Raw genomic sequence first — 24554 nt, forward strand, 5'->3', positions numbered from 1 at the left:
CGATATCCGAAAATCTTTTCATATCAAAAAATCCTTTATTCACTCGTACGCAATGGAACTCACCATTAGATCAAGTCCCTCATATTTCGATATGGAGTCCCACTCCAGCTCCGAAAACATCGTCACTAGAATGAATCAATCAATCAGCCATCCCCTATTCATCTGATAAGTTCGTAGTCGACTAAATCAATGGAGACGAGAAGAAGCGATCCTTTCCACCAACCGAATTCACCTCTTGGTGAACCTGAAGCACTTACCGGTGAATCTATCCGAAACACCATTTTTAGCCTTATTTTCAGGGTAGCTCGTCACAATTACATTCTATCTAAAATTCTAAATCTTATCCATCCGCTCGTTTCGACCGCCAATCATCCCGATATAATAGAAGAAGTCAACGAGCATCGTGCTCGGGTAGTAGCTTTAGAGAATATGGTGCGAAGGTTACAAACACCCGCAACAGCACCAGCAGCATAATCCGTACCACCATCATCAACGCCGACAGTACCCTTATCACCCCCAACCACAACCACGTCGTAAACCTCAGCATCACAATCTGTACCTCGGATATCAACATCACACGCCTCAATATTACCATTTGTACTTTGAGTATGATCTTCGTTCTACAGATCGTTCTACATCGATTATCTTCGCTTTACGTATCGTACTATCTTATTTATTTTCGTTCGACATAGTGATTATGTAATCTCTAATGTATTAGAGATCATGTAATCTAGTAATAACGATAAATCAAATGAGTTTAATATCTTATTGACTCATTAAATCCATGATTACATCTGAAGAAAATATATATGTAAGTATATTTTTATAAAGATTGTAATTAAAAATTCTTTCGTACAAACTGTTAATGATGAAAATATTTTAACGGGTAGGTAGTACCCGAGGAATATTTAGATTTCACATTAATAAGTTACACTGTACATTCTTCGAATCCGATTCAACGGTCATTTACTATCCTACTTACAACCACCGATATACGTATCCGTTCACCACAGAACAATCATTTCCATTCAAATTACATATTTGGATTTTGACTATCAGAATCCAACAAGTGGCATAACGAAGAAAACATTGGACAAAATAAAAAGTATTAGAAACAAACAAATTAACTATGATGAATTTTGTTAAGATTCCACGCTAACTGTTCCTAGCTAACTGTTCCTAGCTAACTGGTTACATTTTATTTATCGCAATTTACATTCTCGCAATTTACATTCTCGCAATTTTATTTATCGTCATTTAATTTCTGTTATTTACTTTTATGCACTTTAAATCGGGACACATGTACACAATACGTCGGATTAATTCTGAGACAATAATTTGTACACGGGTCATGATACATATTTATTTATTTTACGCACTTTAAATAACGGGACACGTATACAAGGTTTCGACATATCATATTGACCCATCTATATATCTATCTTGAAACAACCATAGAAACTCTATATGTGAATGTTGGAGTTGGCTATACAGGGTTGAGGTTGATTCCAAAATATATATATGGTTTGAGTTGTGATCAATACTGAGACCGGTACACGGGTCACGATACGTATTAAATTAATTTGAATATTTTATATTAAATTATATATGAATCTAGTGGACAATTGGACTATTGGACTGCTAACTTTGGACAATTAAAATGAATTAAAATATTGATTATAACATATGAAACTAAACAATTCTTCAAGTTTGCCACTTGATTTCATTCTAAACCTCATTTGTATCTTGATAATTCCAATCTGCGTTCAAACCGTTCATGATTCTTGAAGACACCTTAATCTAGAGGATTAAACCAACTGCACTTCATCTACGGAAGGAAAGATTTATGCATATAGTTATGCACCTGAAAAACCCTCGGAAACTGAGTAAACGTTTAATACGTAGCTGTGCTAATTCCTTTAGTGTTATTATTACCCAAAATAACTTTGCAGTTCTTTTCCAAAATAGCCAAATTTTGTCACAGCTCCAGCAAGACAACTTTGACTTTTCATCCAAAACAACCTTATTATAACCTTGATATATATACGTACTCTTTATTGTTACTGGGGAACATTTTATATTCCACCATATTACCATCAGCGTTTAATCATCTAAAAACACAATTCTCCTGAAACCACCTCGATTTGATAACTGATGACCCAGATCCGTTAACTTTGAAAATGCTGACGAAGCAGCATGTTGTAGATGGTCTTAATGGCCAAAAGTTGATGATAAGGAATGGAGTGTTGGAAACACTCAATAGAAAATTGGTACTGAAAAACGAATTAAGCAAACCATGAAGGAGATTGTGAACAAATCACAAAGACTAAGCCTGTACTTAATGAATCCAGATGATTCAGTATCTGCTGAAACCTTTAAACGAATATCTAGCTCCTACTTATTCTAAATCCTTGCGGAAATATTTTCTTCATCAACCTTCGATCTTATAAATTCCAAAATATCGTCAAAAATATCTAAGATATATCTAAATATTCTTCTCCGAAATTATCTATCTCTTCGTGCTATCTGTGTTACATCCTAAAAGAAACTGTTTTAGTTTCTATATTCTTTAAAAGTCAAGTTAAATTATGAATGATTTCTTAGAGAAGTGTTGAGAATTGAAGCATGAGTTAGTATAATATAATGATGTCAGGCCAACGTAGTTATATTACAGTAAGTCATGCTAAATTTCTAATGGAATGTGGTGATGATTCCCAGATCATACCCTCATCATGTGCCATGTTACACGATTCTTTCATTCTACTTAATTTCTAAGCATATCACGGAAATATTTCCTTAATATTTCTGTTCTTCCGCAATTCCAACAGTTGCCAATAAATTGTGTTATTACATTTTCTTCCTGATCAGAAGATTTTCTTAAATTCCCTGAATTCCGAAAATCCACCATGACTACGTCAAAAGTTAAGACGAAAATTTTCACTCTTTTGTGATAGCTTCACTCTTACGCTTCACATAATCGAATCGTTTTATCTATATTACTCAATGATGATAAAACTCCATTATCACCTCATATTAGTCATGAAAACATTCTTATTGTTATCCATGACGACCTCTATCAAATTTCGGGGACGAAATTTTTTTAACGGGTAGGTACTGTCACGACCCGGAAAAAAATTCGACTAAATTTAAACCAAACTCTCGATACGATTTAATATTTTTGACACGATAAGCAAAGTCTGTTAGGTTGAATCTCAAAAATTTTGAACTGTTACATATAATCAATTGACCTTCGACCATTCCCGACGATTCACGAACAACTACTTGTAAATATATATATATATATATATATATATATATATATATATATATATATATATATATATATATATATATATATATATATATATATATATATATATATATATATATAATAAATTGAAATATAAATTTGAAATAAAATGATTATTTAATTGTTAGAAATAAATATGTAAAATAAAATAAAATAAGATATAATAAAATTTTATTATTAAAATGAATCTATATATATACATAGTATATTGAATATAAATGATTTCGAGCTTAATTAAGTAAACGTCAGTAACACACGGTTGATATTTTGTTAGTTTTAATATAGATATTGTACATGTTCATGAATGATTGAAATAAAAGTTGGACTGTAAATTGATTACGAAGATTTTAGATTTGTTAAAAATATTTTTACATTTTTAAGTTTAAATATTAGTACTCCGTACATATAAATTGGAACATAAAATAAATAATTATCGAACCTTTTTGATCAGGTTTCAAACAGGTAATGATTGAATTAAATAAATGGACTTAATTTTAAAATATGTGATTTTTTTTCTGAATTAAATTATCCGTAACTGTTTAGCAATGGTCACGATATACCCGATAGTGATAGATTGTCGGCAGATAATTCAATAGAGAGTCACAAGATGCTTTACTGTATTCTTTTTCTTTCATTCCAAGTTTTTATTGACAATAAGATTATTATTATATTATTAACTTAACTTTATTAATCATGTATATGTATATGAACTAAGTAACTTGATAAAATAACACAACCATCTTCAATCCTCCATCTCACGCTATTACGGCAACCATGAATCACCTTCAACCACCAATCATCACCACTAATCCATCGTCACCATTCCTCTCTATATCTCTCTCTCTTGCAAGTCCAAAGAACCATCTCCGGTCACATCCAAAACCGCCAAACCCATCTTCAAGAACACCACCTTCTCTCTCCCTCTATCTATCCTCTCTCTAGTTTTAATCATAGTTCGATCAACTAAACCACCGCTAGGCACTTCTTTTTGCTGCTACAACCGTCACCAAAACACCATTCTCAACACCCACAACCATCGTTACACAACCATCACAAAAATCGTTTTCTCTCTCTAAATTTACTTCATGAACTCGAGATAACCAAACACCCATATATTACTGTCTATTACCGCTGCTTCGTTTCTATTACAAGACCAAATGTTGTTAATTTTACAATCATCACCGTCGTGATCAACCATAACCACCATCATCTTAGTTCACCACCTTGATTGATCTCAATCACCACCCAACACCCACGATCACCTTTCATCACCAACAACCTCGTAAACCGCCACCTCCTGCCATAGCCATCGAACCATAACCACATCCAACACCTCATCATCACCGAAGACATACATCACCTTTCACCAATATTCGAAAGTCACCTTCACCAAAAATAACCATTTTTTTTTCACCGCCATTATATTTTTTTCTGTTTTGACAGCCACACAACCAACGTCATTTACTTCATTATCCTACCACTAATGTACCGAACTTCTTCTACATTTTTTTCTGTTTTAATCAAACTTTTACATACCTTCTTGTGACTTATATTTTTTTTTGTTTAAAAAGGAAAACATAAATGATAAAAACTGTGAGTGGTAATGGTGAACCCAACATATGATGATGGTGATTTAGGATAAAGTAGGAATGATATCCGATTGAGTTATAATAAAGGTTGATGGGGTCAGTGAAAGAAAACGATATTTGGTGAACTATTCTATCGAGCTGTACATAAAATCCCATATATATCTCTTCTTTACTAAATCAAACCTATGTATTTTGATTGGGCCGTAGAAGACTTGGTCACCATTTTGTTGGACTGTGTTACCATTTCTGTTAATTGGGCCGTAGGAATCAACTTTCTATCTTGGGCCACTAATTGCAAAAACCACGTTTCTTATTCTTTCATTTATTGATTTCGCGTGTGATGATGTACTAATAAGTGTGACGATGATAATGATTAATATGATGAGGGTGAAATGAATCATAATGATGATCATTATGTGATGATTGTAGGATAGTGATGATGATAATGGTCTCTGTGATGTTAAGATGGGGAATAGGAGGAGAGTGATAATTGTATAATGATGATGATGCCGTGCATTATAGATGGCGATAATAATTAGTTAATGATGATGATATTGAATATGACTAAGATGATATGATATGGTATGACAAAAGTGAGAATCGTATGATGATTATGATTCGTTAATGATAGGTGAAATAACGATAATAATAAATATGGTTAAAGATGTTATCGGGTTAGCGGGACATCGTGGGTTCAAACCCGGACTTGGGCATTTCTTTTAAGACTACTTCTTGAGGTAGTTTACTTATTACTCATTATTATTATTAGTATTATTATTAGTATTATTATTATTATTATTATTATTATTATTATTATTATTGTTGTTATTATTATTATTATTATTATTATTATTATTATTATTATTATTATTATTATTATTATTAAAAGCTATCATGTTTATTAAATTCATTATTTTTAACAATATTAGTATTATTATTTCTATCATTATGATTATTATCCTTAATAGTATTATCATTATCATTAATAAGAATCATTATTATTAATATATCATTATTGATAATATTAAAATATTTTAATGAAACACATAAGTTATAAAATGATATCACTAGTAAATACGTATATAAATCTGTTTGATTACAATTAGAGGTGTTAATATATATACAAATGATATAGGTTCGTGAATTCGAGGCCAACCCTGCATTGTTCAGTTGTTTAATGTCGTCATATGTATTTTTACTACAAAATACAATATGGTGAGTTTCATTAGCTCCCTTTTTAATTGCTTTTGCAATATATATTTTTGGGCTGAGAATACATGCGCTGCTTTTATAAATGTTTACAAAATAGACACAGGTGCTTAAAAATGTATTCTACGTTGAGTTGTACCACTGGCATATTTCCCTGTAGCTTGGTAACTACTATTTACATGGGTATTGTAAACGCGAATCCTGTTGATAGATCTATCGGGCCTAACAACCCCAACCGGACTGGACGAGCAGTATTCAACGGTTGCACAGTACTTCGTTTTGGTGACTACACTTGGTACGGTGTAGTGAGATTTCATAATAAAGGGAATATGCGACGTTGATTAAATGTTAAGTATGGTTACCAAGTGCTCAACCTCTTAGAATGCTTTTTATACACTTCCGAGTGTATTATGTTTATGATAACGGAAATCTTGTGGTCTATTAATATAGTGAAATAATTGTTATGATAAACCTATGAACTCACCAACCTTTTGGTTGACATTTTTAAGCATGTTTATTCTCAGGTACGAATTAAGTCTTCCGCTGTACATTTGCTCATGTTAACGACATTACTTGGAGTCGATCATCGCAATGGGACCAAATGTTGATGACTTCGTCTAGGTGGATAAGGACGGGTCATTTCACTAGGAGCCTGATCAGACCCTGAAAAACAGAAAGCAAGTGCTCCGGTGGGTTTCTCGGTGTTTGATGCTCATCACGGTTCTCATCCTTGATGCATATAAGCCTCAAGTGTACAACTCTTGATGTTTTAGCATCACTTTAACCAAGGTTTAACCATCAACACACAAAGTTAAGACTAGGAAACAAAATACAACTCATGTAATGATGAACCAAAGTTACATCAATTTCCTAGTTTCAACACAATCACAAGTTCTATTAAGCTATAAACAAGCAAGACCTTAAGCTATAGAACTTAGATCTTAGCTAAATATTAAAGACCTTAGACTACAAAGTCTAGACCTCATGTTCTTGGTGAAACCCTAAGTCATAACACTTAGACTTTCAACTTTTACACAACCATAAGTTATGAAACTTAGATCTTGTAAAGTAAGATGAACATAATCAAATGAACTTTTGTTTAAACCAAGTAGAAGATCATAAGTTACACAACTTAGATCAAACACAAAAATGAAACCCTAAGCTAGAGAGCTTGGATTCCTAACAACACTTATGAGATCTCAAGCTAGCAAGCTTGCATCTTTTGTTTCTTGAAAACACAAGTCACAAATCTAAACTACAACAAATAAAAGAAGATCATAAGTTAGCAAACTTTGATCTTATCTTAACTTTTTGTAGAAACATCAAGCTAGTAAGCTTGTATTTCAAACTTTCTTGAAGATCCATAAAGTAAAGTGTTGGATCTACAAGTTACATGAAGATCATAAACATGGGTTTTGATCTTTAAACATAAATAAAGAGATCTTAAGTAAATAAACTTAGATCTAACAAGATTATGAAGATTCAAAGCTAAGAAGCTTGAATCCTTCATGTTCTTGAAAACTTTTCAAAACAAAGTTTAAATCAACAAAAGTTATGAAGATTCAAGTTACAAAACTTGAATCTTTGTTCATGATGATGATGATCTATGAATTAAAGTAAGAAAAGAAAGAAAAAGAACTTAAGAACTTACAAGTTCTTCAATATTTAAGAGAAATTTTAGAGTGAGAAAGTAGAGAGAAGAGTGTGTGTTTGAATGAAAATGAAAATGAGAGAAATGAATGAAGTGTGGGTATTTATCAAAGAAAGAAAAAGAAAAAAATACAAAATGGTGGGGTGGTGGGTGGTGGCCGACGATCAAGGGAGGCAAGGGTGGGGGGGACCATTTGGCCTCATGTGGTGTGGTTCATGGTGGTAGTACATGGTGATGGTGACATGTTGGGTGGTTTGAGACATAATGCAAGCCTTGGTACATAAGCATGCATAATACTTGTCTTATTAATTTCATGGACTTAATTATGATTACATGGGCTAATTAACCCATTACTAGCCCACTTAAGTTGAGTAGGTTGGGTCATTGAAGTCCATTAACGTGTTAAGTCCATTAAGGTAACTAGTAAGCCTTAGTAAACATTAAGCATAATTAAGGAACCATAAAACCAAGTAATTGTCATTAATAAGTAACAATTACGTTTATGTAGCCATAATATCCCAATTATAGCAAAAGTTTAACGTGTACTAAGTTCGTAGCTCGTTTTAATCAATAAGTGACACTAATGGTCGTAAATGAAATCAAGAATCACGTTAAGTAACTAAGTACTTAGAAACACGTTGTAAGGCATTAACGTAAGTAATTAACATAATTAATGATCCCAGAATATAATCTAACACAGTACACACAAATACGCAGTTTCGTGAAAGAAATAAATATAATTAAAAGTCAAAAAAGTCGGGTCATTACATTACCCACCTGTTAAAGAAAATTTTGTCCCGAAATTTAAGCTAAGGTAGATGGTGGAGTCGGGAAAAGGTGAGGATACTTCTTCATCATCTGATCCTCTCGCTGCTAAGTAAACTCAGGTCCTCGTTTTGCATTCCATCGGACTCAGACGATCGGAATCTTGTTATGTTTCAAGGTCTTGACCTCACGGTCCATAATTTCAACGGGTTCTTCCACGAAGTGGAGTTTGTCATCAATCGTAAGTTCTTCTAGTGGTATGACAAGTTCTGGTTCAGCAAGACACTTCTTCAGATTCGATACGTGAAAGGTAGGATGAACGGAGCTCAATTGAGTCGGAAGATCCAAACGGTAAGCAACGGGTCCAACACGCTCCAAGATTTCAAAAGGACCGATGTATCGCGGGTTTAACTTTCCACGCTTTCTGAAATGGATTACACATTTCCAAGGTGTGACTTTCAACATTACACGATCACCCACTTTGAATTCGAAGTGCTTTCGTTTAAGGTCGGCATAGCTCTTATGGCGATCACGGGCCGTCTTGAGCCTCGCTTGAATTTGAACAATCTTCTCGGTTGTTTCATGAACGAGTTCGGGTCCGGTGATTTTCTTATCACCCACTTCGGCCCAACAAATAGGAGAACGGCATTTGCGGCCATACAACGCTTCGAAAGGTGCGACATTAATGCTCGAATGATAACTGTTGTTGTAAGAGAATTCGGCTAGCGGCAAATGCTTTTCCCAAGCTTTTCCGAAATCAATAACACAAGCATGCAATATGTCCTCCAAAGTTTGAATCGTTCGCTCGCTTTGTCCGTCAGTTTGCGGGTGATACGCAGTGCTCATGTCGAGACGAGTCCCCAAGGCTTCTTGCAAAGAACGCCAAAATCTAGAAGCGAAACGGGTATCGCGATTTGAGATAATCGATAAGGGCACACCATGACGAGATAAAATTTCCTTTATGTATAGCTGAGCGAGTTTTTCCATCATATCTGTGATAACTCGAAAATTTCCGACAAAATTTAAACACAATCTTCATTTAACTCCAAACTAATTCCGACGATTCACGAACCATTATTTGTAAATAATTAGGTATTAATATTAATTTGTTATATTAATATTATTATTATCACTCATCATTATCAATTACAAGTATTATTATTACAAATATTATTAATATTATTATTAATAATTATTAATAACATTAATATTATTAGTATTAACACTTTTTACTAAAATTATTAATATCTTTATTATTAATACAACTCATTATTAATAATAATATTATTATTATTATTAGTATTATTAACATTCTATAATGATTAATATTATTATATATAAATAAATTTATCATTTTTATTATTAAGATTGTCATTATTATCATTATTATTATTAAGAGTATTATCATTACTAATATTATTATCATTTTTATGAGTACTAGTAATACCATTATTATTATTATTTGCATTATTATTATTAATTATTAATATTATTATTAATCATTAATATTAAATAATATATATATATATATATATATATATATATATATATATATATATATATATATATATATATGTATATATATATATATATATATATATATATATATATATATATATATATATATATCTGCCTCTCTATATCACGATCTGCTTTCCCATTTTTATATGATCTGCTTTTAGTTTTTTTCTAAAATGGTGAACGACTTTTAGTTTTTTTATATAATCTTGATTTTTTTTATTCATCACGATACCTGCTTCTATTTTTATATATATATTTTCTTCCTCCTTGAATTGAATTAGTCGACCCATTTAGGTTATATAAATCTATCCAATCAAAGTTAAACAAATCATTCAACATCATATTATATATATCATCCTCTGCAATCACAATTAAAGAACATATATTTTTATTTTAAAACCGTCGACCTCTATTATTGCTTCATTTTTCAAAAGCTTCAAAAACGAATCCAATTTTAAAAAATGTAAATGCAGTCAAGTTAGGAATATTGTAATCAAACTTTCTCTAAAACTTCAGCCTTCAATTCCTAAAAACGATTACTAATTTCTGAGTTAAAGTTTTTAATTTTAAAAGTCAAACATTTGTTCTTGATAAAATTTGAATTTTCTGTTATGTTTTCAGTTAAATTAAGGATTTGGAAAGTTTCCATGAAGGTTTTCTAACATATTTCATGTTATAATTATTGTCAAAAAACGATCTCAATTTCATTATCAATTTTTTTTTTTTGAAGTATTCTTCGACTGCAGCAGCAGCTGCTATACCATTTTTTATTTTTTGTTGTGTTTTAATTAATTTAATTTCCCATTAATCATTTTTGTGTCATTTTAAAATCCCAAAACCAATTATGCATTCGTGTTTTGATTAATGGGTTAACTCTGGTCGACTAGTAAGAAACAAAGAAGGAGAAGATAAGCGAAAACGATTAATACGGGTTATATGTAATTGGTTTCTATTTTAAATCAGAAAACTATGACAGATCAGATGGTTTGGGTGTGTTTGTGTTGAGCGAGAGGCCACGTGTTCAAGCCCGGCTGTGGGCATTTTTTTTTTTGGAAAAAGCTTTATAAGGTAGTTCTCATATTATAATTATTATTATTATTATTATTATTATAATTATTATTATTATTATTATTATTATTAAGTATTGTAATTATTATTTTCATTAACATAAGTATTATTAATATTACCATTATTATTAATAATATGATATCATTAGTAGTATTTTTATTATTAAAACTATTATCATTATTATTATTATCATTTTAAATATCATTATCATTATTAAGATTAGAATTATTATTATTCTTAAAATAATACAAATTATTATTATTGTTATTAGTATTAGTATCATTTTATAATTAATAATACTATTATTATCATTTTTAACATAAGTATAATTATTATTATTAGTATTGTTATTATTAAAATTATTATCGTTATTATCATTTTTACAAAAATTAACATTTTTGCTATCATTAAAACTATATTATTATTATTATTATTATTATTATTATTATTATTTTTAAAACCTTATTATGATTATTATCATTTTTACTACTAGTATTATTATTGTTATTACAAAATAATACAACTCTTTATTCATTATCATTATTAAAATCATTTTATCAAACAAATACTTATACATAGAATATATATATAAGTATATATATATATATATATATATATATATATATATATATATAGAAATATATATATATATATATATATATATATATATATATATATATATATATATATATATATATATATATATATATATATATATATATATATATATATAACAAGTGAACTAATATATATAAACTTATTTGATTACAAGTATATGTGTTAATATATAAACTTGATATAGGTTCATGAATCCGAGGACAACTCTGCACTTTTTCAGTGCCATCATACACATATTTACTACAAACTATCATATCGTATCGTGAGTTTTCATAGCTCCCTTTTTATCTATATTTTTGGGCTGAGAATACATCGTAACTTTTATAACTGTTTTACACGTTAGACACAAGTACTCAAACTTTTATGCTATATACGTGCTTTGTCATGCTAAATCCCTGCCGTAATATCATTAATTGCTGAGGTATAAGATGCAAACTTAGTTATTATGAATAGCGCTACTGAGAGTGACGTCTCTAGTCAGTTGACCGTTGGTCTTTGACTACATAATAATGATTCAACGACATGAATAACAAGTGTCACTGGGTAACTTTGTTTAGTTGCGATATTACAAACAGCAACTCTTTTGATTGATATATTTAGTATTAATCAACTTTAAACTGAAATCTTGTGGTCTAATGCTATACTGAACTATTGATTTATGATAAACCTATGAACTCACTCAACCTCGTGTTGACTTTTTAAGCATGTTTATTCTCAGGTTCTTAAATATTGCTTCCGCTGTATATCTACTGCTTTGATGATGATTGCTTGCTATGCTTGGAGTCTTCATTACATATCATATCAATTAAAGACATTTAATGCTCTAAATACAATGTAATCTATTTATTTTCCGCTGCAAAACTCAATAAAAAGTCTCATATAGAGTCGTTCTCGTTTATACAACTGTGATTTGATATAATTAGTCATAAATACCACAGGCCCTATTTGGGGGTGTGACAGTTTGGTATCAGAGCAGGCTGTTGTAGAGAACCAGGATTACATTTTATGTGTGCCTTATACAATTAGGTACCTTAGCAATGTAGGACTACAACTTTCCTTGACCATAGTGCCTTTAATTGTTGACTTTAATTGTTAAATGCTACACTATACCTTAGAAACTTACTTATAAAATTCTTTAATCTTCCTTAGAATGCCAAGCCAATCTAAGAACTCTGCTCACTCTCTTAAGTATTATCCAATTCCGCCACCACATTTAAATGCGACACCATGATTTCTGAAATTCTCGACATTCCTTTGTCATCTATCATGGTTTTGTGTATTACATATGTATTACATGAAATATTATCCATGATTTTTGAAACTCCTATAATTGTTACTACTCATACTCAAATGTATATAACCTTCCTGTTATATCACGTACCTATATGCCTTATGCCTTTATGCATCGGTTTGCGAACCGGAAAATGTCATTGATTATTAAGAATCTCAAAGACATTAAAATGTCATCACTATTCATATTCATTATTTTCAAAATCTTTGCTTTCTCGTTATTTTTGATCATTGAATTTTCTTGACGGGTGGCGTCTACGAAACTCTAGAATGGAAGGGATTGAATTACCAATTTAAAGGATCCTATAGCTCAAGCCCCTAGACCTGAATAGGCCATTACGAATTAAAAGTCTTTAATCGAAAGATTATCAGATTACATACTTATCATTTTATTATCTCAACACGTCATACTACCATTATTGCATAAATGGAGAATAGACACATCATATCTTATCATATCTATCCCAATAGACTTTGTCTACTACTTTTCCTAAATCTCCTCCGTAAATTACGGAATCTCTTTGATATATATACGTATTCAAGGAGACGAATATATCATTCAGTATCCAACACCCATTTCATATCAAACCTTATTCCAACCACATAATATGGATTTCTCACTTGATTCCTCGAACTTCTCTAGCTCCAATGGCAGCGTAACTGGAACAAATGAACCAATTAGCCATCATCTATTTTGGATGAATTGGAGATGGGTTCGTAGTCTACTTAATCAATGGAGAAGTGAAGAAGGTGATCCTTTTCACCCACCACATTGCCCTATTGGCGAAGAACCTGAAGCACTTACCGGCGAACCAATCCAGAACACCATTTTCACCCTCATTTCCAGGATATCCCATCACGAATATATAATATCTAGAATTCTAGATCTTATTCGTCCTCTTGTCCAAACCGCTAATCATCCCAGAATAATAGAAGAAGTCAACGAGCTTCGCGCTCGAATAGTGGCTCTAGAGAATATGGTGCAAAATCTGAGAGCATCAGCAGCACCAACAGCATAACCAGCACAACTAGTACCATCAGTACCACCAACATCACCAACACCACAAGCACTATAAGCACCATCAGCATCACCACCAACAGCAACAGTACCAATAACAACATCTGCATCCCACGCCTCAACATCACACTCAGTACCTCAAACATCAACATCATACGCCCCATAGATACCAAGGAATATTATCAATAATGAGTTAAGATGTATTGACTCATTCTTCGTGAAGAATTATATATGTATACTTTATATATATATATATATATATATATATATATATATATATATATATATATATATATATATATATATATATATATATATATATATATATATATATATATATATATATATATATATGATTTGGAACAATAATAAATCTTGTCGTACTAAGCTATTACGTGTGAATCTTAATTAGTAAGTACTACTTGGTTAATTCATATCACTAATATGATATGATGTACACCCTTCGTTAATGACTTAACAATTGTTAATCACTGCTTCAACACAATAAACTCCATTTCATAATAAATCAAGTGTAACGACGAATGTATTGATTCATAACTTCATTAGCGAAATATTTCGCGACAATTATGAAATCTCTAAGATTTTGGAGATTATTCATTCTCGTTTCAACCGTAAATCAAATGAGTTTAATATTATATTAACTCATTAAATCCATGATTACATCTGAAGGAAAATATATATGTACGTATATTTTCATAAAGACTGTAATTAAAACACTTTTGTACAAACTGTTAATTGTGAAAACATTTTAACGGGTAGGTAATACCCGAGAAATATTTATATCTCACATTAATATGTTACATTGTACATTCTTCAATTCTGATTCAACAGTCATTAACTATTCTACTTACATCCACAGATATATGTATCTGTTCACCAAAGAACAACCATTTTCATACAAATTCAATTACATATTCTAATTTTGGCATATCAAAATCCAAGAAAAGCTTTAGCAAGTGTTATCTTCCTAAGGATCACTACATTCATGAATTATATTCATTCGTATTCTGTGATGAATTATCACATCAAACCACCGAAATTATCATTCAATACTTTTGAAATCAACAACGTTTATTCGTCAACCGTTAGACCCATTGATGGATACATCTTACGCTTAAACACTTCAATTCAAAATTCTTGAAAACAATTCGGATTGATAACCAATGATTCAGATTCGTTAAACTTTGAGAATGCTGACGAAGCAGCAAAAGCTGTAGTGGGTCTTAATGACCAAAAGCTTGATAATAAAGAATGGTACGATGGAGAAGCTAAAAAAAAAAGCTTGGTACCCATGAAGGAGGTTGTTGATAAATCACGAAGATTAAACATATAACCAAAGAATCTAGATGATTCAATTTCTGAAGGAAATCACGAAGATCTTCTTACTTATCTTAAATCCCTACAGAAGAATTTCCATCATTATCCTTCGATTTTAAATATTTTCGTATTCTTCGTTATAAATATCCTCGATATTTCTGAAGATATCTTCATAACTATTCTTGTCCGAGATTATTTATCATTTCACACTATCAGTGTTACATAATAAAGGAAACTGTTTTAGTTTCTATATTTCTGTAACATACAAATTTAAATTATGAATGATTTGAAGTAGTGTTGGGAATTGAAACATGAGTTAGTATAATATAATGACGTCAGGCCAACGTGATTATATTACAGTAAGTTATGCTAAATTTCTAATGGAAGATGATGATTCATAGACAATACCGTCATCATGTGCCATGTTACATAACTCTTTCATTCTATTTAACCTCTAAACATATCAAGAAAATATTTTTCTTGATGATTCGGTCTTTTTCGGATATTATGGTAATTTAACAAATCAAATCGTGCTATTACCTTTCCTTTATACTTTGTATATTATGATCATTCGAAACTTCATACCTACGAATTCTGGACCATTACTTGCTTTACAAAAGCATGAAGCTTCGACATATAAGGGAAAATATAAAGCCCGATTACAAACCGTGTATATCAATGCGTATAGCAATATAAAGACACGGGAGAACTAAAAACACTATAAAACCAAGAGCATAGTAGAAGTAAACAGACTCTTCCGGCGACAAATGAAAAAGAAGAACGATTGATATAAAAGTCAGGACTATATCCAGAATTAGAACTGGATGAAGCATATTGACGAATCTTTTGGAATTATGAATTGAGGAAGAAAGTATAGAAGTGGTAAAGATAATGAAATGGAAGAAGCTAATTTATAGCGAAATTCCAGACACAGCAATCGGGGCAATTCACCGCCCTTAATTAAAGAAAATCCTAATTTCCTTAATTGCCGGAGAATCAAATCTTATAAAGATTATGAAGATTTCTTTAAATCCCTTGAATTCCGGAAATCAACTTTAACTATATCAAAAGTTAAGGCAAGCATTTAATTTACTCAACTCACTCTTTTACGATAGCTTCGTTTATACTCTTCCTGTAATCGAATCGTTTCATCCATATTGCCCAATGTTGATAAAACTCTATTTTTCAACTCATATTCATCATTCTTGTTGTAAACAATGACGATCTCTATCAAATTTCATGACCATAATTTTCACGAACTCCTCTCTATTTTGTCTACCCTAATATTGTGGCATAAACGCTCAAGGTTTAAATAAGCTCACTATTATTCATAACACATTTTATGTGTATTGAAATACTTGTATAGCGTCATCATCTCTTTCTGAGAAAACCTAATCAATGACACTCTTGTCAAATCCTTTAGATAACCTTCGCATTAATAATAAAATGCACTTCGTAGAATGTATGGATCGTAAGATTTAAACGCTATAAACAAAACAACATTTTATCCGTTAGAATTCACGCAAGGCCCCGAGTATACCTGGGAACATGAAAACTAAATAAAACGAAAATATCCTCACCTGTTTACAAGCAATGCCGATTGATGGCAACAACTAAATTTCAGGACGAAATTTCTATTAACAGGGGGATACTGTGATAACCCGAAAATTTTCGACAAAATTTAAACACAATTTTCATTTAACTCCAAACTAATTCCGACGATTCACGAACCATTATTTGTAAATAATTAGGTATTAATATTAATTTGTTATATTAATATTATTATTATCACTCATCATTATCAATTACAAGTATTATTATTACAAATATTATTAATATTATTATTAATAATTATTAATAACATTAATATTATTAGTATTAACACTTTTTACTAAAATTATTAATATCTTTATTATTAATACAACTCATTATTAATAATAATAATATTATTATTAATAGTATTATTAACATTCTATAAGGATTAATATTATTGATTATAAATAAAGTTATCATTTTTAGTATTAAGATTGTCATTATTATCATTATTATTATTAAGAGTATTATCATTACTAATATTATTATCATTTTTATTAGTACTAGTAATATCATTATTATTATTATTTGCATTATTATTATTAATTATTAATATTATTATTAATCATTAATATTAAATAAAAATATTATATATATATATATATATATATATATATATATATATATATATATATATATATATATATATATATATATATATATATATATATATATATATATATATATATATATATATATATATATATATATATATCTGCCTCTCTATATTACGATATGCTTTCCCATTTTTATATGATCTGCTTTTAATTTTTTTCTAAAATGGTGAACTGCTTTTAGTTTTTTTTATATAATCTTGATTTTTTTAATTCATCACGATACCTGCTTCTATTTTTTTTTTATATTTTTCTTCCTCCTTGAATTGAATTAGTCGACCCATTTAGGTTATATAAATCGATCCAATCAAAGTTAAATGAATCATTCAACATCATATTATATATATCATCCTCTGCAATCACAATTAAAGAACATATATTTTTATTTTAAAACCGTCGACCTCTGTTATTGCTTCATTTTTCAAAAGCTTCAAAAACGAATCCAATTTCAAAAACTGTAAATGCAGTCATGTTAGGAATATTGTAATCAAACTTTCTCCAAAACTTCAACCTTCAATTCCTAAAAACAATTACAAATTTCTGAGTCAAAGTTTTTAATTTTAAAAATCAAACATTTGTTCTTGATAAAATTTGAATTTTTTGTTATGTTTTCAGTTAAATTAAGGATTTGGAAAGTTTCCATGAAGGTTTTCTAACATATTTCATGTTATAATTATTGTCAAAAAAGATCTCAATTTCATTATCAATTTTTTTTTGAAGTATTCTTCGACTACAGCAGCATCTGCTATACCATTTTTTATTTTTTATTTTTTGTTTTGTTTTAATTAATTTAAATACCCACTAATCATTTCTGTGTCATTTTAAAATCCCAAAACCAGTTATGCATTCGTGTTTTGATTAATGGGTTAAATCTGGTCGACTAGTTAGAAACAAAGATGGAGAAGATAAGGGAAAACGATTAATACGGGTTATATGTAATTGGTTTCTGTTTTAAATCAGAAAAGTATGACAGATCAGATGGTTTTGGTGTGTTTGTGTTAAGCGAGAGGTCACGGGTTCAAGCCCGGTTGTGGGCATTTTTTTTTTTGGAAAAAGCTTTATAAGGTAGTTCTCATATTATAATTATTATTATTAGTATTATTATTATTATTATTATATTATTATTATTATTATTATTATTATTATTATTATTATTATTATTATTATTATTATTATTATTATTGTTATTGTTATTATTAAGTATTGTAATTATTATTATCATTAACATAAGTATTATTAATATTACCATTATTATTATTATTAATATGATATCATTAGTAGTATTATTATTATTAAAACTATTATCATTATTATTATTATCATTTTAAATATCATTATCATTATTAAGATTAGAATTATTATTATTCTTAAAACAATACAAATTATTATTATTGTTATTAGTATTAGTATCATTTTATAATTAATAATACTATTATTATCATTTTTAACATAAGTATAATTATTATTATTAGTATTGTTATTATTAAAATTATTATCGTTATTATCATTTTTACAAAAATTAACATTTTTGCTATCATTAAAACTATATTATTATTATTTTTATTATTTTTAAAACCTTATTATGATTATTATCATTTTTACTACTAGTATTATTATTGTTATTACAAAATAATACAACTCTTTATTCATTATCATTATTAAAATCATTTTATCAAACAAATACTTATACATAGAATATATATATATAAGTATATATATATATATATATATATATATATATATATATATATATATATATATATATATATATATATATAACAAGTGAAATAAAATATATAAACTTATTTGATTACAAGTATATGTGTTAATATATATACTTGATATAGGTTCATGAATCCGAGGACAACTCTGCACTTTTTGAGTGCCATCATACACAATTTACTACAAACTATCGTATCGTATCGTGAGTTTTCATAGCTCCCTTTTTATCTATATTTTTGGGCTGAGAATACATCGCAACTTTTATAACTGTTTTACACGTTACACACAAGTACTCAAACTTTTATGCTATATACGTGCTTTCTCATGCTAAATCTCTGCCGTGATATCGTTAATTGCTGAGGTATAAGATGCAAACTTAGTTATTATGAATAGCGCTACTGAGAGTGACGTCTCTAGTCAGTTGACCGTTGGTCTTTGACTACATAATAATGATTCAACGACATGAATAACAAGTGTCACTGGGTAACTTTGTTTAGTTGCGATATTACAAACATCAACTCTTTTGATTGATATATTTGGTATTAATCAACTTTAAACTGAAATCTTGTGGTCTAATGCTATACTGAACTATTGATTTATGATAAACCTATGAACTCACTCAACCTCGTGTTGACTTTTTAAGCATGTTTATTCTCAGGTACTTAAATATTGCTTTCGCTGTATATCTACTGCTTTGATGATGATTGCTTGCTATGCTTGGAGTCTTCATTACATATCATATCAATTAAAGATGTTTAATGCTCTAAATACAATGTAATCTATTTATCTTTCACTGCAAAACTTAATAAAACGTCTCATATAGAGTCGTTCTCGTTTATACAACTGTGATTTGATATAATTAGTCACAAATACCCAGGCCCTATTTGGGGGTGTGACAGCATCAGTTTCTTTCATGGCTAAGAAGTGTGCAGATTTGGTAAGACGGTCAATAATAACCCAGATGGTATCGTATCCGCCCACCGTCTTTGGTAGTTTCGTAATGAAGTCCATTGTCATCCTTTCCCACTTCCATTGCGGGATTTCTGGTTGCTGAAGTAATCCAGATGGCCTTTGATGTTCGGCCTTAACTTTCGAGCAAGTTAAACACTTCCCAACATAAGTAGCAACATCCTTCTTGAGATTAGGCCACCAATACTACTCCTTGAGATCGTGGTACATCTTACCGGCTCCTGGATGAATCGAATATCTTGACTTGTGGGCTTCGTCTAGAATGAGGCTTCATAAATCCCCATAACTAGGCACCCAGATTCTTTCGGCAAAGTACCGGAGTCCAGTCTCCTTAACCTCGAATCGAGAGACGAGAATGTTCAAATGTTCATGAGAAATATTCTCCTCTTTGAGAGCCTCATCTTGGGCTACTCGGATTTGGCCATTGAGATTTGAATGAATGGTGATGTTCAAGGCTCGGACACAAAGAGGTACCATTCTTTCTTTTCAGCTCAAAGCATCGGCTACAACATTTGCCTTGCCAGGATGGTAACGAAGTTCACAATCATAATCGTTCAGCGTCTCGATCCATCGTCACTGTCTCATGTTCAGTTGCTTCTGATCAAAGATGTGTTGGAGGCTTTTGTGGTCGGTGAAGATGGTACTCTTTGTTCCATACAAATAGTGTCTCCATAGTTTGAACGCAAAGACAACGGTCCTTAAAAACATATTGGAACCCTTTATTACTAAGGAAAATGGTCCTTAAAAACATATTTGGGACCCTTTATTACGACCGATAAATATACAAGGAGTGGAGCGCAGAACGAGTTTATTTGCGGTGACAGATGAGGATAGTAGAGGCAGCAGAAAACACGAAGATGAGTGTAGTTAAGTATTTGTTTGTAGAGACGGGTATTAGGTATGCCATGATCAATGGCCGAAGACGGGAGAATATTAAGTAAATGAGCGGCCATGTGAAGAGCTTGCACCCAATATATTGGTGGTAGATGTGCTTGGAAAAGCAGGGTGCGAATTAGGTTATTGATGATACGGAGCATGCATTGGACTTGCCATTTTGTTGAGAGGTGTAAGGACAAGAGACGCGGAATTGAATGCCGTTAGTTAGGAGAAGTTAATGATAGGCGATGTTGTCAAATTCGCTACCGTTATCACTTTTGAAAGCTTTAATTTCTTGTTCAAACTGAGTTTTTACAAAGGTGCGGAATTGTGCAAATTTTGTGATTGCATCAGATTTATAGTGTAACGGAAATACCCAAACATAGTGCGTATAATGATCTAGAAAAATAATATAATATTCTAAACCTCTAATGCTAAAAACAGTAGAAGTCCATAAATCAGAGTGAATAATATCAAAATGTGCATTAACATTATCACTAGAAACATAAAAAGGAAGACATGTTTGCCAAGTTGAAATGCATGACACAAAACAGGAAATGCAGTTTTATTACAAATAATGTCTTTATTCGAAAGAAGTCTACAAAAAATATCATAGCTTGGATGTCCAAGTCATTGATGCCAGGTTACGGAACTGGTGAGAAAAGCATGCGGAGGAGAGTGCGGGGAAGAAGGCATGATAGGGTAGAGATCTCTAGTGATATCACATCTGAAAGAAGACGGCGCGTCAGATGATCCTTCACTAGAAAAATCAAAGGATCAAATTCAACAGGTACAATATTATCGTGAATAAATTGACGAACATAAATACTACCAACAATAATATATATAGAGATATATTCGATTCCATTCGATTCGTTGAAGTTTCTAGTTATTAGAAACTTGCTTTTTCGGAAACTAATAATAATACAAAAAAAAATACATATTTACATACCACAACTATTAGAAAGTTGTTTTGGCTCTATTTATTGAGGCAACACCAAGCGTCGATTAAGTGGCGTCTTGACTGCCGCTTTGAGCGTAAATTGATTTTCAGGCAGACTTTTAAACCTATGAAAATCTGATTCTACTATTTCCATGACGTCTTAATTTTGTTTTGCTATTTTTTATTTTAAAAAAAAATTCTTAGTTTTTGGCCGGACGTCCACTCGAAAGCAATTTCTTTATCCGCAAAATAAAGAGAGAGATGACTTTCTCTACTTTTGAGATCACTCTTGGTGGAGAAAGGACTTGTTTTTATTCTCGGTTAGGGGAATGATTGTCTACATCCAACCTCTCCCATACACCACTCGGATGGTATTGGGTTTTGTTGTTGTGTAACTATAAACTGATAGCTACGCACGTTACAAACATTGTTTTTGAACATTGCATAATCGAACATATTACCGAATACAATATGTGAACCAACAATAGAACTACTAACACTTGCAACATAAATCTCCAAACTAAAAAAAAGACATCACCAATATCATATTATTCGACATAAACATTCATATCAGTAAATCAAACCACTTAATTAACTATTAAGAGCACCTATGAACTCCTCATCGCATTCAAGATCCATCATACATTCAGGCAAAAGACAAACTTCAACATCCATGCTCCCACCTCCTTCTCGACCCGGATACAACGTCATCTTCCCGTCACCTTTGTTAACGAACCCACTTCGGGCCGCAACCGCTTTCCCCAACCCGAATTCACACCCATACATATCAAACCTTGGCGAACTCCCAAAATGTACCGCATTTGAAAATATCTGCCCACTCATTTTATGCACCACCGGGTTCTCAACCCATGACCCGATCCACTTTTTCACTGATTCATCATCGTAATTTTTAACCATTTCATGCAATTTCAAAGCTGCCCATCCAAGATCATGAGTCAGCAGATCCTCCACAGTCACTTTTTCCATCACCGTACCAATTAGATTACCAAAATAGTCATGGGGTAAAGGTGGGTCCATTTTACGCCTGTTATTAACAAGAAGTCTACACACAGTTTCACTGTTTCGTCCTTGTCGTCTCGCACGTGTAACGCACCTCCATATAAGTGCGCACACTGCTTGTAAACTTGAAATTTCGTTCATATTGGATTCAATATTTGCTTTCTCTTTCAGTCTTGAAACCGAACCCGATGAAAAATGGAAGAACCTCTCTTTAACTTGTGTACGATGTTTGAAACGTTCGATGAACTGATCTTCATGTGTATACGGAATACTTGCAATCGGGTCGGATCCTTCGTGGACCCTTTGTTTGATTACCGGAGGACGCGATATAAAACAACCATCTTGATCTTTGGATCTAAATATTTCACTCCAAGTAGCCATGAAATGCCAAAAAGACGTACCGTCTGCTACCAAATGGTTAACCGAGCCACCGATGAAGATTCCATCGGTCAGCTCGGTTACCTGAATTGACAACAAAGGTAACGTATGACCATCATAGTTTATAGCATCATTAAGATCGAAAAACGAATGAACAAGTAAAGGTACTTCCACAGGGTTAAGTACATCGGATAAATTAGCGTCTGATTTGGCGTATACAAATTTGACACCGGGGATGTTTTCGGGGTCTATGTAGATAACAGAAGATGGTGGACTTTGTTGTTTTTGAGTGGCTAAACGGGCTGCGAGTGGATAAAAATGTGTGAGGGTCATAGACAGTGTGTGCTGAAGTTTGACCAAGAAATCAGTTATCGAAAAATGTAGATTTTCGGAAGGTGATGGTTTAGCGAAAAGGAGACCTTTTTGGCTGTAGTTGATGTTGAGGTAAGCGAGCTCAAAGGGTGTGAAGTAGATTATTGGTTTGTTTGCATCTGGTGAAAGATCATGTAATGGTTTCACTAAGCATTCCGATATAAGGTTTACCGACGGGGAAGTCGTCCGAGATAAATTTAGGAAACTTATTGTTAGACTGGAACAATTTGGATCATAATGGCTCACCATCATCATTTCCTTATTTAAGAGATTTGTATAGCTGTGCAGAGTGCTCCAACGGCTAGGTCTTCATATTGAATACCTTCCATATTTGTTTAGGCTCCTCTCCATAATTAGGATTGTAATCCCTGTATAAATAGCTAGCTTCTCCTTGTAACAAAACACACAATCAATATACAAAAGCTTTATACAATCATCTATATACAATTCTGTTTTGTCTCAATATGGCATCAGAGCTAGTGTAGTGATCTTGATCAAACTACACTTTCTGCTTCAATCATTTGCCTTTTTTTTCTGATTCAAATTAGCTACCATGTCTGATGGAGACGGCAGCTACCAATCAACCAATGATTTGGCTAGTCAATTGACTAGTTTTCTGAAAACCAACATGTTCCAGCAACCAAAACTTTCAGACACCTTGAAAATAAGTTTAAGTCTGAATAGTTCAAA

The 24554-nt window shown here is 31.2% G+C and overlaps 1 protein-coding gene across 1 annotated transcript; it reads right to left on the reverse strand.

The window, feature by feature from the left end:
* Positions 1-22685: 22685 nt before the first annotated feature.
* LOC139848711 (uncharacterized acetyltransferase At3g50280-like) lies at positions 22686-24119 on the reverse strand. The gene has a single exon (XM_071838416.1). It carries the CDS (start codon positions 24117-24119, stop codon positions 22686-22688), a length of 1434 nt encoding a protein of 477 aa, XP_071694517.1.
* Positions 24120-24554: the final 435 nt, after the last annotated feature.

The sequence above is a fragment of the Rutidosis leptorrhynchoides genome, chromosome 5 (assembly GCF_046630445.1).
Source record: "Rutidosis leptorrhynchoides isolate AG116_Rl617_1_P2 chromosome 5, CSIRO_AGI_Rlap_v1, whole genome shotgun sequence".
Lineage (NCBI taxonomy): Eukaryota > Viridiplantae > Streptophyta > Magnoliopsida > Asterales > Asteraceae > Rutidosis > Rutidosis leptorrhynchoides.

Coding starts and splice junctions, on each gene's coding strand:
- LOC139848711 (XM_071838416.1), bottom strand. CDS start 24,119: ATGATGATGGTGAGCCATTATGATCCAAATTGTTCCAGTCTAACAATA.